Source organism: Castanea sativa, chromosome 6 (assembly GCF_040712315.1).
Source record: "Castanea sativa cultivar Marrone di Chiusa Pesio chromosome 6, ASM4071231v1".
NCBI classification, from domain to species: domain Eukaryota; kingdom Viridiplantae; phylum Streptophyta; class Magnoliopsida; order Fagales; family Fagaceae; genus Castanea; species Castanea sativa.
In genome coordinates this window covers 36,262,835-36,278,737 of record NC_134018.1, presented here as the reverse complement: position 1 = coordinate 36,278,737, position 15,903 = coordinate 36,262,835, and the positions used below count along the sequence as shown (strand labels likewise).

Here is a 15,903-nt window from a genome sequence, read left to right as displayed (position 1 = left end):
CTGGTAAAAACTAATTTACTTGTTAAGCTTATAAATTACGGAGAAAATGAAATATGTGTATATATATACACACACACAATTCTTAAATGATAATGCTTTGGAGGTATGAGTTCACTGTTCAGTGTTTGGTAAAAAAATATTTAAAAAAAGTAGAAAAAGTAATTGGTGATAAAACCAAAGGAATCAAAATTAAATGATAACGTGTATTTCTAACATTTTCACATGCTCCAAGTAGTTTTTGTCAGTTTTTTTACACCACACACGTTAACCTGTTGGCTGACTTACCTAAGTTAACTTCTCACTTCACAATTTTATAAAATTTCAGCTCTTTTCCCCATTAGTACTATCTATTTCTCTTCCATCAGTAAACACTTATTTTCAGATATCTCTTGGGCTCTTAGACGAGGCATTCAACTTCGTTTTGCTGACTCAATGAACATTGGTACTACTGTTCACTACCAGTCATCGTCGTCATCGCCGTCAAAGTGAGGCTGAGATGAGCAGATTTGAGGCCAATGGGTTACTGCAAGTGTTAGATTTGAGTTTAAGGTGAGAAATTGCAAAACAATCCTCATTTTTCTTAAATTTTATAAAGAAAGCTGGGTTTATGTTCTGGTCCAGTATATAATTACCGGCTGAAATCCGCTATGTGTCCCGGTACGACTGAAACAGATCCGGTATGACCGGTACTTTAACCGGAACAAAACACCTACATTTCTGTTCCGATTTACATACTGGTACGACAAATACCGGCGGTATCGGCCGGTACGGTACAAAATCGTCTTCCCTATAATATACATGAGTACTTTTATATAAGAGGCAGAGTGTGCAGTACAAGTAAGTGTGCTATACAAGTAAACAAAGTAGGCCTAAAGCCCAACCGCTCTAATACATGTTAACATAGTAATTTACTAGAACATATTTTTCATAAAAGCAAGCACATGAACATTTGAGTATATTGCAGAATTTGTGTATTTCTTGAAGTAGATTTGGTTCGTGGCCTACGCTAGCTAATATGCAAGTGTTCTTGCTAGCAACAATTGAAGTTCCTATAAAAGATTTCCATTTTTTTTGCCACACTATCAAAGTGATCAAAAAATCCTAAAGGCAATGCAACAATAGAAGCTATTCTCTTTCAACAAACCACATATAATTAAGTTGACAAATCGAAGCCAATGTAAAATACTATGAAGTGTAACACAAATAATGAGAAGTACCACAAAGCTCATCAATTACTAAAAACTGGAAAAAAAAAAAAAAAAAAAAAAAGGAAAAAAAAGAAAAAGAAAGATCAAGTGGGTTCTTATATTCTAACACTATTGCGTTTCTTAGCCATATAAGCAAGAGCGTAGGGGAGTGCTTCAAATACGAGGAAATGTAGAAGGACGAGCGAAGCCAATTGTATTTTGGAAGCCATGATCACCGTGTGTGTGTCTTTGAAGAAACCAAAGGAGTTTTCTCATGGACTATACGATATGGCCAGGGATATATGCGCATGTTTGCAAAGATAAAGATAGGGGAGTTTGTTAGGAAGCTACATGATTAACATAAAAAGGAAAAGTGATATACCATGTTAAGTTGGGGTTACTTATATCCAAATAAGTGAAATGAATAATGTATTATAAAATATTGATAAAGTTGCAAGGAAGCGAAAGTCATCTTAGAATTCTATGCACATCCAATTTCATAATATGCTCGGATTTCAACTTATAAGTACTATAATTTTAAATTTTTTTACCAACTACCAATGGTGGGCTGTGTCACTATGTGTAAATGATGATTTTTTTTACCAAATACCAATGATGGACTTATGTGAAAGTGATGAATTCAATTGAAAGTTGACACTTAAATATGTTGTGAAATTAAGTGTGGATTCGAGTGTATCCCGTAGATGAACACTCCACTCTTTCTTTTCTAGTCTCCTAGTCTCTAGATCCTTTTTGATGACAGTCAAGAAATATAGGAAATGAAGCTAGCAAGAGTTGAAACTATAACCCAGGAGGTTGGCTGAGTTGGTAGAGCTCTCAGTCTCAAAGTGCTTGTACTGGGCTCGACTGGGTGTGCTCCCTAGTTCGAGTCTTGCTACCTGCACTTTGAAAAGAATTTCCTGGGCCAGTGCTTTACCCCTTCGTAGGGCTCTCCCGGCACGAACAGTGATTAGTCTCTGGTTGAAAGCCTTGAGGATACACTGTGGGCAACCAAAAAAAAAAAAAAGAGTTGAAACTATATCAATAAATGTTCTGGTTGTGCGCATATGTTAGAAGCAGGGCTACATGATTCAAGGTAACAATGCAAAAAAAAAAAAGGGGGCAACATATCAAATTACAGCTATAATATTTCTATAAATAAAATAAAAAAGAGGTAATATATCAAAAATTTTAGTTTTAGAAAAATTTATTAGGAATCAAATTCTGTATTTTTTTTTTTTTTTTTTGGGTGGGATGTGCTTGGTTATAGCGAGAAAACAAAGTGTTAGCTATAAGGACAACCCCTCTAATCCTAAAATAAAATTCTAAATGCTATACTAGTTCACGTGGTTAACCTTATCTCTACCAAATTATTCTCTAGCCCGATCAGCATAGTAAGTTTCTCATGTATTCAAAAGAGAAAAATGTACAACAATTTCAGCAAAAACATCCTTATGATGAAGAAGTTATTAGTCTAGAATATTCGCATTTAAAAAGATTCCAAGGAAGATCATCCAAACTTTATAGCAAATAAATACAGTACCAAATTACAAACCAAGTAAGAATACAAACTTCAAAAAAAAAAGAAAAGGAAAAAAAGAGAGAGAGTAGGAATACAAAAAGTTCATCCACAAATGATGCTATACTGTTTTTGTATTGTGCATGGTTTTCTCTCTCCTTAGAATACACTATATGCTTACATCATATTATCATATACTATATACTCCCTCTGTCTCATTTAGTTTGTCCTCTATTCCATTTTGGGATGTTCCAAAATATTGTCCTGTTTCTAATAATAAAAGTCATTAATTTATTAATGTTCCTATTATACCCCTATTTAATTTTCAAAACTACTCAATTTGAAAAGAAATTCAATTTTTTGATAAATTTATTTAAGGGTAGTTTTGGAAACTAATACATTTTTAAAAGTTAGACAAAGCAATAAATGATGTTCCCTTAAAAAATTTGACTTTTCAAACATGACAAACTAAATGGGACGGAAGGAGTAATAAAAGTTGAGTTGTAGTTGCATTAAGTGACTGCATTAAATTGCAACCGTTTTTTTGAGATAAAAACAACACCTTAATTGTTCTTATATCAACTTTTCCTCGACGATTTTATCAATTTTTTAGAGCAACACAAAAACTTAATTGTTGATATCAATTCTTACATTCCCTCCATTAGTTGTGAAACAATAGCTTAGAGGGTCTTCAATGGGCTGGGTTAGCCCATTTTTACTTGACCCATAGGCATAATGGGTTAGGTATAGTGGGTTGTTGACTATTTAACGGGCCTAACCGAAAGAGAAAATCCAGCCCATGAACAATGCCAAATTTTTCTTTAGCAGGATGGGTATTTGGTTAGACTTAATGGGTTGGGCTTGTGTTAGTGTCTTATTTCATTATTATTTTATAAAAAAAGAATCAATTTTTTATAAAGGAATAATCAATATTTAAGGAAAGAATAAAAAAAAAACTTATTTAACGGTCAAATCTATTTAATTTTTTTATTAAGGCCTTAAGTGGTTTCTTTTTTAAAATTATTTATCTTTTAATATACAAAATTTCAAATGGTTAATTCAAAGTTGCTAAACTACTATATATAGTAAATTAAGTTTAACAAAATAACTTTAAGTATCTTAGTGGTTAGGAAAGTTCTCTTAAAAAAACTCTTCTATAATGTTTAAAATCAATCCCTATACTCCTATATATTTTTGTTATGAATTCTAAGTTATTGGGCTAAGCTAGCAAGCTGGGCTAATGGCTAGCCTATTAGATCCCCATGGGTATAAAAATTATCTCATGACTTAACCCACTGGGCTAGTGGGCTACTTATGGGCCTCAACAATGGGGTTGGGCCACCCATTTTTGACCGAACTATATTCAACTTTGTTTGCACTCAAAATGATCACTAGGTTCCTTGAGGAATGCCAAGATGGAACATTATCGGCTTATGAAATATCATCTGTTATAAAAATGTTGTGAATGTACCATTTCTCATATCAAGGACACCTTATGGATATATGGGAACAATGCGAAAGGACAAAATCCTTGATGCCCAGGAGGCAGAAAGCTTAAAAAAATTAAAATAAAAAATAAAAAATAAAGGCCACAATGAACATTTTTATTTAGCCATTTTAAATTTGTAACCCATGGTAGATCCTAATTATTGTTGGTGATAGTCATGCAAAACGATTCATCTGTGAAGGAGGGGCCTTTGTCATCAAATACAAGATATGCTAATTCATCAAGACGGGTGCTTTTCCTGTCATGCCAAAGGAAAGACATCATACTACCATAGTCACTAAACTTTACGTTGGTCTTCAACTTACCGCAACCGTTCTCCTTTTCTCAGGCTTAGGATTGGCTATGAACAAATATATTTCTAAGCACAAACACGCATGTACGCACAGTAAAACAACTTTACTTGCATCTCTGGAACATAAGGTAAACCTACCTTATTTGCATCTCAAAATTACGGATATGAGTTATCTATGTTACCACAATTTTACCCACTACATGTTTGAGAAAATGCCTCTTAAGGTAGTAAAAAATAGTAGAGCCTTGAGAAAGGCAAAAGAGTAACTATTCTAATTCCATAATTTCATGTAATATCAAATATCTCCATAAGCTACCCAGAGTACCATCACTTGCTAAGCTATTCTTAGATCTTTCATTAAATTGCGTTGTCTTCTCGCTAATATTAGGAATAATGATACAAACTCAAATATTTGATGTGGCTAAGGATATTATCTGTGCGTCCCAAAATAGGGCTGCTGGGCCTCGAAGGGATTTGGGCTCACAATCTATTTATATAGTGGGTTTTTGGATTTCTTACTATGGGTGATGTTATGCTCGGCAGCCCAGTATGCTGGGCCTCCCCTCATTTCTCACTATCTTTTCCCTCTCTTCCTTGGGGAGAAGTGACATCACTCTCTCTAGTCTTTTCTCTCTCAAATTGCTAACCCCTTGACTGAATCTTCTTTGTCTATTTATAGCCAAACTTAGTGGAACGGTCATAATTATTCTTCTGATGGGTAAAGGGAGGAGTCCAATACTATTACCCGTAAGTGGGGGTTTAGTTGGGAGTGGGAGAAAATGAGAGTGGCATTGGAATTGGCTCCACCGCTGGGTTTGATGCTCGACAGGGGCGTTCCCTAAGCAATGGAAGGGAGGTCCAATACCGTTCCATCTAAGTGGGTGTTTGGTGGCGGAAAGGAGAAAATGATAGTGGTGTTGGGACCAACCCCGTATGTAAGTTCTGTGCTCGGCAGGGGCACGTCACAGGCTGCTTTGAGCACTCCGAGCTCGAAACTCTTGGACGGCACGTGCGTTACTATGTGTGATTAGTGCAGGGCTTCTATGAGAGTTAGTCCTTACGGACCTTGGGGCGACTGGGCTTGACAGGGGGTAGGGCCCGTACATTATCAATTTGAAAACCCTAGACGGAAGAAAGGTTTAAAATGACATTAAGGGATAATTCCTGGATCAAAAAAATATTTGGTTGATTCCACCATTAGAGCTCATTAAGTCACAAGCATAAAGTTTTTTACACAAAGATTTCCGTCGAACCACTAGTCGTAAATTATTTGTAGCTTACTCAATTAATTAGTTATGACTTCAATAACCCTTTCTTTAGTTGATAAAAAATTTAAGGGGAGATAACAAAAGTTAATTAGTTAGTTACTAGAAAGTACAGGTGTGGCTCCAGGGCTGCCGCACCCCCACCCAATGAGCACCGACGCAGCGTGCAGTGCGCAATGCCACTGACTATGAGTTCGTGCCACTTCGTTTTTTTTTTTTTTTTCATTTTCCGATTCGCCCAGTTAAGTCCGATTTGCGCTGATTCTGGCGAAAATAGGCACCAAAATAGCCCGATCTTGACCAAAATGGACACCGATACAGCCCAATTTTAGCCGAAATGGACGCCAAAATGGGTTGCCACCATGTCGCCGGCCTCCATTATTTTGCTTCATGTGGCCTTGAGAGAGAGAGAGAGAGAGAGAGAGAGAGAGAGAGAGAGAGAGAGAGAGAGAGAGAGAGAGAGAAGAAGTGATAGGGACACCACTGAGATAAGGAAGAAGAGATAAACTGAGCTCCTGAAACTGTGACAAAGAGAGCAAGGGAGAAAGAAGTCCAAATCTTTTGTCCCACTCTTCTTACTTCACAAATAAAAACATGCCATATGTCCATCTATTTTATTAAATGTTAAATTTATGTTTTCTATTATTTCAATTTCCTAAAATAAATAAATAACTCATCATATTTAGGTAATTAAAATAATAGAAAGCATAAATTTAGCATTTAATAAAATAGATAAACATGTGACATGTTTTTGTTTGTGGAGTATATAGTGGAGTAGCAAGGATGTGATATAAAATTTGGACTAGGGAGAAAGTTGTGGACTATGGATAGAGTTTTGAATATGTGTTTTGGTATAAGAGATAAGGATTTGAAAAGACAAAAAGATAGAAAATGTCAGAACTTGTAAAAACAGTAAAAATAAAGGTTTTGATTCTTTGATTTTATCACCTTTACCCATAATTTTTTATTATTCTTTTATACTTTGATTTTATCACCTCATTACTTTTTTTTTTTTGGAATGAAAATAATTTAATATTATAAATATGTTATTGGACTAAAATTGGAGTTGTGTAAACATTATAATAATATATATATATATATATATATATATATATATAAATGTGCTTTTAAATTTATTGGAATATGTTTACCATTATATATATAAAAAATATGCTTAGCAATATATAGAAAATATAAATAAAAATATTTTTAATAATTTTTTAATTGCCGCACTCCGTCACACCCGCTCCATACTTTTTAAAAAGTTGCCAAGTCTCGCATTTGCACTCGCGCCCGAATCCGAATGCACAACCGTGCTTTACAGTAGGAGCTATCACTAAGCTAATTTTTGAGTTACGCATACAACTGCAACGTCTGGCTGCATGAGTAAATTGAACCATTTGATTAAATCTGTGGTCTCATGCTGAGTTATTCATCACTATCTTGGTTTTACCATTTCTTCCCTGCGCTTCAGTTTATGGAAAACCACATATGTCGTTGATAAATTTTCACAACTTAAAGAACAGTTAAATCAAGCAACAAGAACCTAAAATTAACTGTTACAATAAGGTAAAAAGAGAGAGGGAATGACAGGTTTCTTGTAAACAAAGGATTTTAAGCCTTAAAATCCATGAGAATGACATTTGAAGATTTGCCTAAAAATTAATGCTTTTCTTTGAAATATCCAAAAGAAGGTATTACATTTGGTGGAACTTCAGATTGAGGAATATGCTCTGAATCCTGCCAAGATGTCAGTTTCTTTGGTTTCGTGTGAGGACTGAGGAGTACCATAAGTCAATTTATATACTTGCCTTCTTTTTCTTCAAAAAATAAAATAAAATAAAAAGAATAAACAATTTCCTAGTGGAAGCCCCCTTGTGTTTTCGGAATTCCTCTTTCATTCATAATCTACTTTTGAAATAATAAGCAATACTAATCTCCAAGACCAAGAGTCTTGTAGCCGTAACTCAATTAGCACATTTTGGTATTTCCAATTGAGGCATCCAGGGATTCAAATCCTCCCCCCCTCCCCCTCCCCCTCCCCCTCACACCCCAAAAAATAAACAATACAAATCAAGGACAACTTTGTACTATTTCTAAATTGTATATACATACTAACCACAATTAACAAATAACTACAAAAGGTAGCAATGAAAACATGTTTCATGGGAAAATTCAATGAGGAGCTCTTCAGATAGAAAACCAGAAATGTCACAGGAGCTTGTGCCTAGTGCTATAAAATGCAGATAGCTTTGTATCTTACACGAGTTGTTTGTTTCTACCACAGCCCTTATTTTGTGCAAGCTCTTGCTTAAGAGCCCTGAATTTAGCTTCTATATCGTCACAGTTGGGCAATTTGGGATGAACATGATTGGGATGTTGGAAAGGGCAAGAATTGGACCTTAGTATAGTTTCATTGCGAGCTTCTTTAAGCCGTTCTGGGGGCATTGTATCAGCTCTGGAGTAAGGGAGCAGAGTTTCTTTTCTTGTAAAAGAACTAGTCACCCTTTGACTGGAAATGTTGGAAGAAACACAGCTGCTAGGTGAATAAGATCTGTCTGCTTTGCCTTTCATTTCCTCGTTCTGCTTATTAAGCTGGAAATCTGGGTAGGTGAAAACATTATACACAGCAGCACCACTGTCATAACTTCTTCTTCTCCTAGGTTTCTTGGTGATGATATTCCGTTCCATTTCCTTATCTAAGTCTCTATTCCAGGACCAGTGGTGATGGTAACATTCATTACACACAAGCTCTTGTTCAGGACCATGAGTTGGGAAGCTTACCAAAGTTGTACACCCTCTCTTTTGCTTCCACGGTAAAACCTCCCCGTTCTCTTCGTCATCATAGGTACAAAAATAAAAAATTGGGTGTCTCAGGCTGCAGTTACACGATTCGAAGTTACTTCCTAAATCCAAACAACAAGGTTTCTTGAATCTCTTCTGAGAATAATATGATTGTTGCCTTCCTACTCCAGGATTCTGCTTATGATGCTTCATGTGGTGATGAGTTGGAGAACTCTTGCGCAGATTGTCATAATATAAGAGACATTCAATATCTTTAACACTTTGACTTTCCCAAGACATTGATCTCCTCCTCAATCTTTTCCCCGATGCCTTCCCTCTCTTTCTAGAGCTCCTTGAGCCAGACTTCTCACTCCATGATTCATAATGATTCATATTACTTTGATCACCGCTGCCCTCAATTTTTTCATCCTTAGGCAGGACAGATGATTTGAACTTAAATATTCTTTGGTCTGGGAAAGCTCTATTGTTTATAGTCAAAGACTGAAACTCATCTATGTCATCAAGATAAACTACTGTTTCCTCAGGAAACTGAGGCAAACTTTCTGAAGAAGATGCTCGAGTCTTCCTCACTTCCTCATGCTCCAAACCAGAAATTTTGTATTTGTATGGAGAATTCAGTTCGGAATTTTCTACTTCATGTGCTTTGTTATTCACAGAAGATTCCACTACACCTGAGGATGATTGATGAACAATAGCGGAGTTTGCAGAGTGAACAATGGAACTAGTTAAAGCAGTACTCAGATCAGAATCTTGGTGACTGAGAGAGTTGCACGGTTCTGTCAAAATTATATCGCTCGTTGATAATGAATCAACATATATGACTTTTCTTTCTATCTCTTCGACACTTGAAGCTTGCATTTCAGATCCGTCGGTTGCATCATAATAAGCTTTAACATCTGTATCCATTACATGATGTCCACTATTTTCTTTCACCTGTAGTTGCATGGTATGGAAGTACATTATATAAATTTTGGGAAATGAAAACATCAGGAATGTGCTTTAACATTTTGATTCAAGTAAAAAGAATCACCTGCTCTTGTTTCCATTCAGGATAGTATTCAAGTGCTAAAACCTCTGGTTTTAGGTTGTAATCCCTAGCTATTTCATCGATCAATCTATGCTTTACATCTTCTGGTACGGACTTTTGGGAGAGTTTCTCTATTATCTGTAGAATTATATTTTATTGATTTGCATGCATATATTAGTGACAAATCCTTCCTTGAATAAACAGAAATAAGTCCCATCAAATTATATTGCTATTGTTGAAAATAATAACCTCACGATTCACAAGATTTCCAGGAAGTAGTTCAACAGCAGTCGATGCAAATTTCTGACCATACCGCTCTCCAAAGAGCTTCCGGATCACCAGAAGCTCAGGTAGATCCCCACATCTTGCAGAGGCATATATAAGACTTGAAACTGCTTCATTAATATCATTCGGACGGTCCCTGAGGTTGGAAAATTACAATAAAAAGATCATTGTTTTAGATCACAGGAACTTAGAAAATTTGGAAAAAAAGAAGAAGAGAGTGGGGGTGGGGGGGAAGAGGGATGACTTTAGAAAGAGGTTGTTCTAGTCCCATACTTGTGCTTTCGGATATAAGAAAGATTTACGAGGATTGATTCACAGAAATGGTCCAACAATTCATACAATGCCACTATGCTTTCATCTTTAATGAGCTGCTCAACCTGAAAAAGCAGAAAAATGATTACATAAGCAGGCCTGCTGAACAAATTCCTGAAGCTATAAGTAAAATTTGCAATAAAAATTTGGTAACTATAATAGAAACCAATTCCACAAACAAGAAAGCAAATACAATCCTAGCATTGGTAAGTACAGGATGCTATTCAGATATTCCACAATTGAATTCCTTCAATTAAATACAGAAAAAAAAAAAAAAAAAAAACAGAGCAAAAGATTGCATATCAGCTGAAAAAGTCATGATTTCATACCCACGTTACCTCAAACCCAAAATTTCACAATTGTTAGCTCTCAAGTTTTACTAATCACTTAAGAAAAACAAAGAAATCATTTGAAGCTCTGTGTTATTACCTTTATAACATATTTTGATTATCTTTCACAAGAGATTGCAGGGACTTTTGCTAAGTAACTATGCAATTAACCACCATTTTCTAGGTATAACTTCTACATTTCTGACTCTTCAAAACCAAACCAGGCATAAATTTCAATTATCAATCAGATTGAAGTTGAAGTTGATATTATTTTAAGTCCTATTATTGTTATATGCATGAATGGGACCACATCCTCAATCATAATTGCCAATCTGGCTAAGAACACAATTAATTTTGTGTACTCTATAACTTTTTCTTTCCTGTTTCTTAGTCTCTATCTTAATCTTTGTGTGATTCAGCACTTAATTTGTCAAGAAATGATCATTACCTAACTCAAGGCTTTATCATCAATGATTAAACTTATCATGAATGATTGGTTAACTTAATAACGACAAAACAGGACCAAAGATTGCAAATCAAGTTATCATGGAAACTTGTTTTATAGTACTTTATACAAATCCTATAGAAACTTTTAGGCAAGCAATAAAACTTAAAAACAGAGAAATTCTATAATCAACAAAGAAAACAGAGGAAACAACAGAGGAGTGCTTGAATAAACTCATAGTGGAGAATTCATTAGAATACCCGGTTGAAGGCAATTTGCTCATGCCCAGTTTTGATCAGTTGAGCCACGTCTCCACGTATTTGCCTCACAATTGAATTCCTCTTATTCTTCAGACCCTTTAGCCGGCACTGAACTCGTTTAATCAGTTTCTTGCTGCAAGAAGAAAGAAACACATAAAATTTACACGATTGGCAAACAAACCAACATTAAAAACTCTTTGAACTTAATGGGTTTTTACCATTTTGAAGCTTTTCGCCACCCGAACAAGATGTCAAACATGGCTAAAATCTCAGAGAAATTCTTGGGGTTCTCTTTGCTTCGGAGCTAGTAAAGCTGGTAGAGTTGGCTATACAAGAAGCCCTTCGGATGAGAAGAAACAAAGATGAGACTGAAAATTTGGTTGGCTTACATGATAGTATTATTGGTGTAGTTATAAGTAGTGAAAGTGAAAGATTTGAGAAGAAAAAAGGTGACGGAAATAGCATGACAGTTAGACTAAGAATGTATGAAATGTAGAAGTGGAGTTTGAAAAGGTAGAGAGATAATAGAGGGAGTGGGAGAGAGTGAGGGGCGCAGACACTTCTGGTCCCCTTCAAAAACTGACCCACTACACCGGTTTTTGGGACACTTGTCAACATTCTTGTTGTAACTCTCTCAAAACGGCATAGGAGGACATGGGGAAGAGATTTTTTTTTCTAAAACACCTACGTGTGCAAACCCACAAAGATCCACTTGAGCAAAACTAGATTGATGTGCAAATATTATCAATTTGGTAGGATTCAGATCCTCTAGAGTTCTTAGGGTACTCTACTAAGTAGAGTTCATTAAATCCTAACCACTCTTTAATGATTTAATGGTTTAGATTCTGTCATGTCAGCATTTCTTTAATAATATTCTTAAAATAATAAAATAATATTGTAAACAAAACAATTAAGATGATTGTTAATGAAATGCTGACATGGCAGAAGCTAGACCATTAAATCATTAAAGAGTGGTTAGGATTTAATGAACTCTACTTGGTAGAGTACCCTAGGAACTCTAGAGGATCTGAATCCCAATTTGGTAATGTATAGGAGAGTAATTATTTCAGTGCTTCGAGAGCACAATAAATACATGCTCCCCATCTTGCCTAAAGGCGAGTTCTACATTTTTGTTAATTAACTTTATAATAAGACTGATCTATTCTATTTATGAGAGGAGAGGACATGCGTTTAATACGATTCCAAAACACTGAATAATTACACATTTTCAGATAATGTGATCCTGATAGAGATAAAATTTGACTGCTTAAAAAAAAAACAATGAGTGACATTCCATGCTTAGCGGTGTCAAGAGACTAAGGGTTTGATTCCCCACTTGCGAATTAGAGGGAAGAAAAAAAAAATCGTTTTTTGTTTTTGTTTTTGTTTTTATATTTGTTTTTGTTTTTGTTTTTTTTGCGCTTATCATACATGTTAATCCGATTTATGAAATTAGCTGCTAGTATAAACCATGTGTTCACAATATTTGTGGATAAGAATAAGATGGGCGAATAAAATCATTTGAATATTTGATGAAAAATTAGGATCACGAAGTGCAATCATACAATGTAACAAAAAGTTAAAATGAATGATAGTGAGTTTATACTTTATAGGTTCCTAGTGGATGGACCAACAATAATTATGAAAGCCCAACTTAGTCTTCTATATTATGTATTTAGAATTTATTTTTATTTTTGTGGGCCACTTGAAGTTGGAAGAAAATGTTGAAAAATGGTTAAATAAAAGAAAAACATAGCCTTGAGCACACTAAAGAAGCAGAAATATATGATATTACCGATCCTTAACTTTGACAAACTGACACAACGAGCCAACCTGCTCAATCTCTCTATGTCAAGTGAAAGTGACAAAAAATATACCCTAACCTGACCTACAAGAAGTACTCCAACAAAACAATAGCGGCGTGGTTATTGTTAGCATTTCAGTCAAAGGAACAGGTAATCAAACCCACCTCTCTCTCAATGGGCTGGTGACCAACTGATGGAATAGCATGCAAGTGTGAAAGAGAGGATAAGGGAATTGGAAAACTTAATGCTTAATGCTTAATGCTTAGGCACACAGCATTCAGGGAATTGGAAAACTTAGCGGATTAAAGTTTTAAAACAAGTTCTATTGAGAATGACCAAAGGAACAAGTCTACTGCTATATTTACAACATTAATTTTACAAAAAAATTTTAAGTGACTAGCTGTAAACTTGAGATTGGTTTTGATCACCCACTAGTTCCAACCAGTAACAATTTATCGCGTAAAATCGGAGCCGGTCCAATATAATTTGGAATCTAAGATGAAAGATTTCTTTGGAGCCTTTTATATATAAATATTAATTAGAAAAATAATTTAATATTAATCAAATCGAGGTTAACTTGATGCATTAAATACATAATTTAATGAAAAATACTAACTAAAACTAAGGTTAATTTCATATAAAGAATTGAATATCATAGTTGAAGCATAAATGCTAACAAAAATAAATTATATCTAAATTACTTTATCTCGGATATACGATGATACATATTTAAGTAAATTTGTAATCTAATTTTTAAGAGAAAGAGCTAGATATTATTTGGCGTGTGGCTTTGTAGGAGATTAGCTTACAAAAATAAAAGTCTCAAACTATTAGGGCATATTAATCATCATTGATGATTTAACGCATATGCAAATTTTTTTTTTTTTTTGAAGTAGTTTAGGGTTTCAATTGGTTTAGGTTTTTATTCGTCTCATACTTTGAAAGCCTTGTTAGGAAAAAAAAGTGCTAAAGGTAATACAAAATGTTCACAACATAATATGACAATAACTGTGTTTGATGAACTCAATAACGTAATTAATGAATGTTTGAATTACCTTTTTATTTTTTACCATAAAAAATTACATTTTTGTAATTGGCAACCAATTAATTTGTAAGCCTATAGTAAAAAATGCAGTATAGTTAGCATCAAAAAAAAAAAAAAAAAGCACAACTATTTGAAAAAAATCATATTTTTTAATAAAATTTTAAGCCTTTTACAACAGAGACGGACATTTTTTTGGGGTAAAAACTTTTTATGGTAAAAGCCTTAAGCCAAGGACTAAGTTGCTTAGACTTTAAGTTGGTATTGTATAAAATTTGTTGTAAAAACGTTATAAATATTATCGTTTTCAAAAAAACAAAGGGGATTCACTGAATTTTATAACGTTTCATTATGGAGAAACATAAGAGAATGTGTAATCATGATTGCACAATAACCCAATTATCGCCCATTTGTTTAAAAGGAGCCTGCACAGTTAACTGAAAAGATGCGTGCTTGTGTATGTGTGTGAAAAGTTCTGAAGTAGCACTTTTGGTGGTTGCTAAGCTTATGAGAATCGTAGACTCGTAGTACCCTAGTAGCAACCTTTTTTGGATAACCACCCTAGTAATAACAACCTTTTTTTTGCTAAACACCCTAGTAACAACCTTGGATATTGAAATAGCGGAAACTATGACACCTATATGTTATGTGTATGCAAACTATGATACCTATATTGCTAACAAAGTTTTGATATTAGCGAAGGAAAAAAAAAAAAATTTTGGAAACCCCAATAAAATATGATAGGAAGTCAAGAAATGTTTACGTAGGTACAAGTACAATATCCTTGTCTCACCGGAATCTATACTAATACATTAATACATGATGTTGGCAAGCCACCAGTTATATTTGTTTTATAATTAAATGATGCTACAAATAATTATGGAATAATTGGCTATAACAAATTAATATAAAAAAAAAGCTATAGGTCCGTTTGGATAGAACTTATTGTTGAAAACTGAAAATTAAAAACACTGTAGCAAAATAATTTTTAAATGTGTAAATAATGTTTTGGGACTCATTTTTAATTTTTTTTTTGAATAAAATGCTTGTGGATCCCATGAACAGTGCATAAACAGTAATGAATAGTAAATTTGTCTCCCACACAGTGCTAAAAGTATCGGTTACTATTCATGAACTGTACCCAGTATAGTGAAAAAGTTGTTTGCAAAAAAAAAAAAAAAAAAAAAAGGCTGAAAACGCAAAACTCAAAACGTAAACTCAAAACGTGTATCCAAACTCTCACTATAACAAGGGGTTACCTTTATACTGTAAATACTGTTTAAGTTTTTCTTAGTTTTGGTCAACTACTTGTATTTTGGATTTTTAGGTAGGTTAGGAGTAGGGTAATCCACCAGTAGGATGAAAATTTTCCCTAAGCATTAGAGAAGTGTGTACATCACTATATCTATGAAAAGACCAACCAATAATATAAGAATCAGAATAGTATCCTAAATATGGAAAAGTTACATGGTGATAAACCAAATGTACCTTTTAACATCAAGCATATTAATATTAGGCCAAAACTTATTACACACATCTGTATCTACTATACACACACAATTTGAATCTAAATTATGATAAATTGTGGGTTTCAGTAAGTTCAACTGGTAAATTTCTTATAGTTGAATAAGAGATATAGAGTTCAATCGCAGCCTACACAAAAAACAAATTGGTTTCTTAATCTAATGATATAAAAAAGTTATTATCAGGAGTGGACGTCATAATATAAAACATATCAATATATATATAAAAGCAGAGACCTCATGCAGAAGTGCATGAGGTTCTGCCATGTGTCCCTTTGTATGAGTACTTTTTCGTTTAGC

The 15,903-nt window shown here is 34.2% G+C and overlaps 1 protein-coding gene across 1 annotated transcript; it reads right to left on the bottom strand.

Moving 5' to 3' along the window:
• Window positions 1-7,848: 7,848 nt before the first annotated feature.
• LOC142638670 (uncharacterized) lies at window positions 7,849-11,756 on the bottom strand. Its single transcript, XM_075812726.1, has 6 exons — window positions 11,452-11,756; window positions 11,234-11,366; window positions 10,161-10,264; window positions 9,852-10,023; window positions 9,606-9,740; window positions 7,849-9,508 (listed from the first exon to the last, which is right to left on the bottom strand). The coding sequence occupies exons 1-6, from the start codon at window positions 11,490-11,492 to the stop codon at window positions 8,030-8,032; spliced, it is 2,064 nt and encodes a 687-aa protein (XP_075668841.1). The 5' UTR covers window positions 11,493-11,756; the 3' UTR covers window positions 7,849-8,029.
• Between the last annotated feature and the right edge of the window lie 4,147 nt (window positions 11,757-15,903).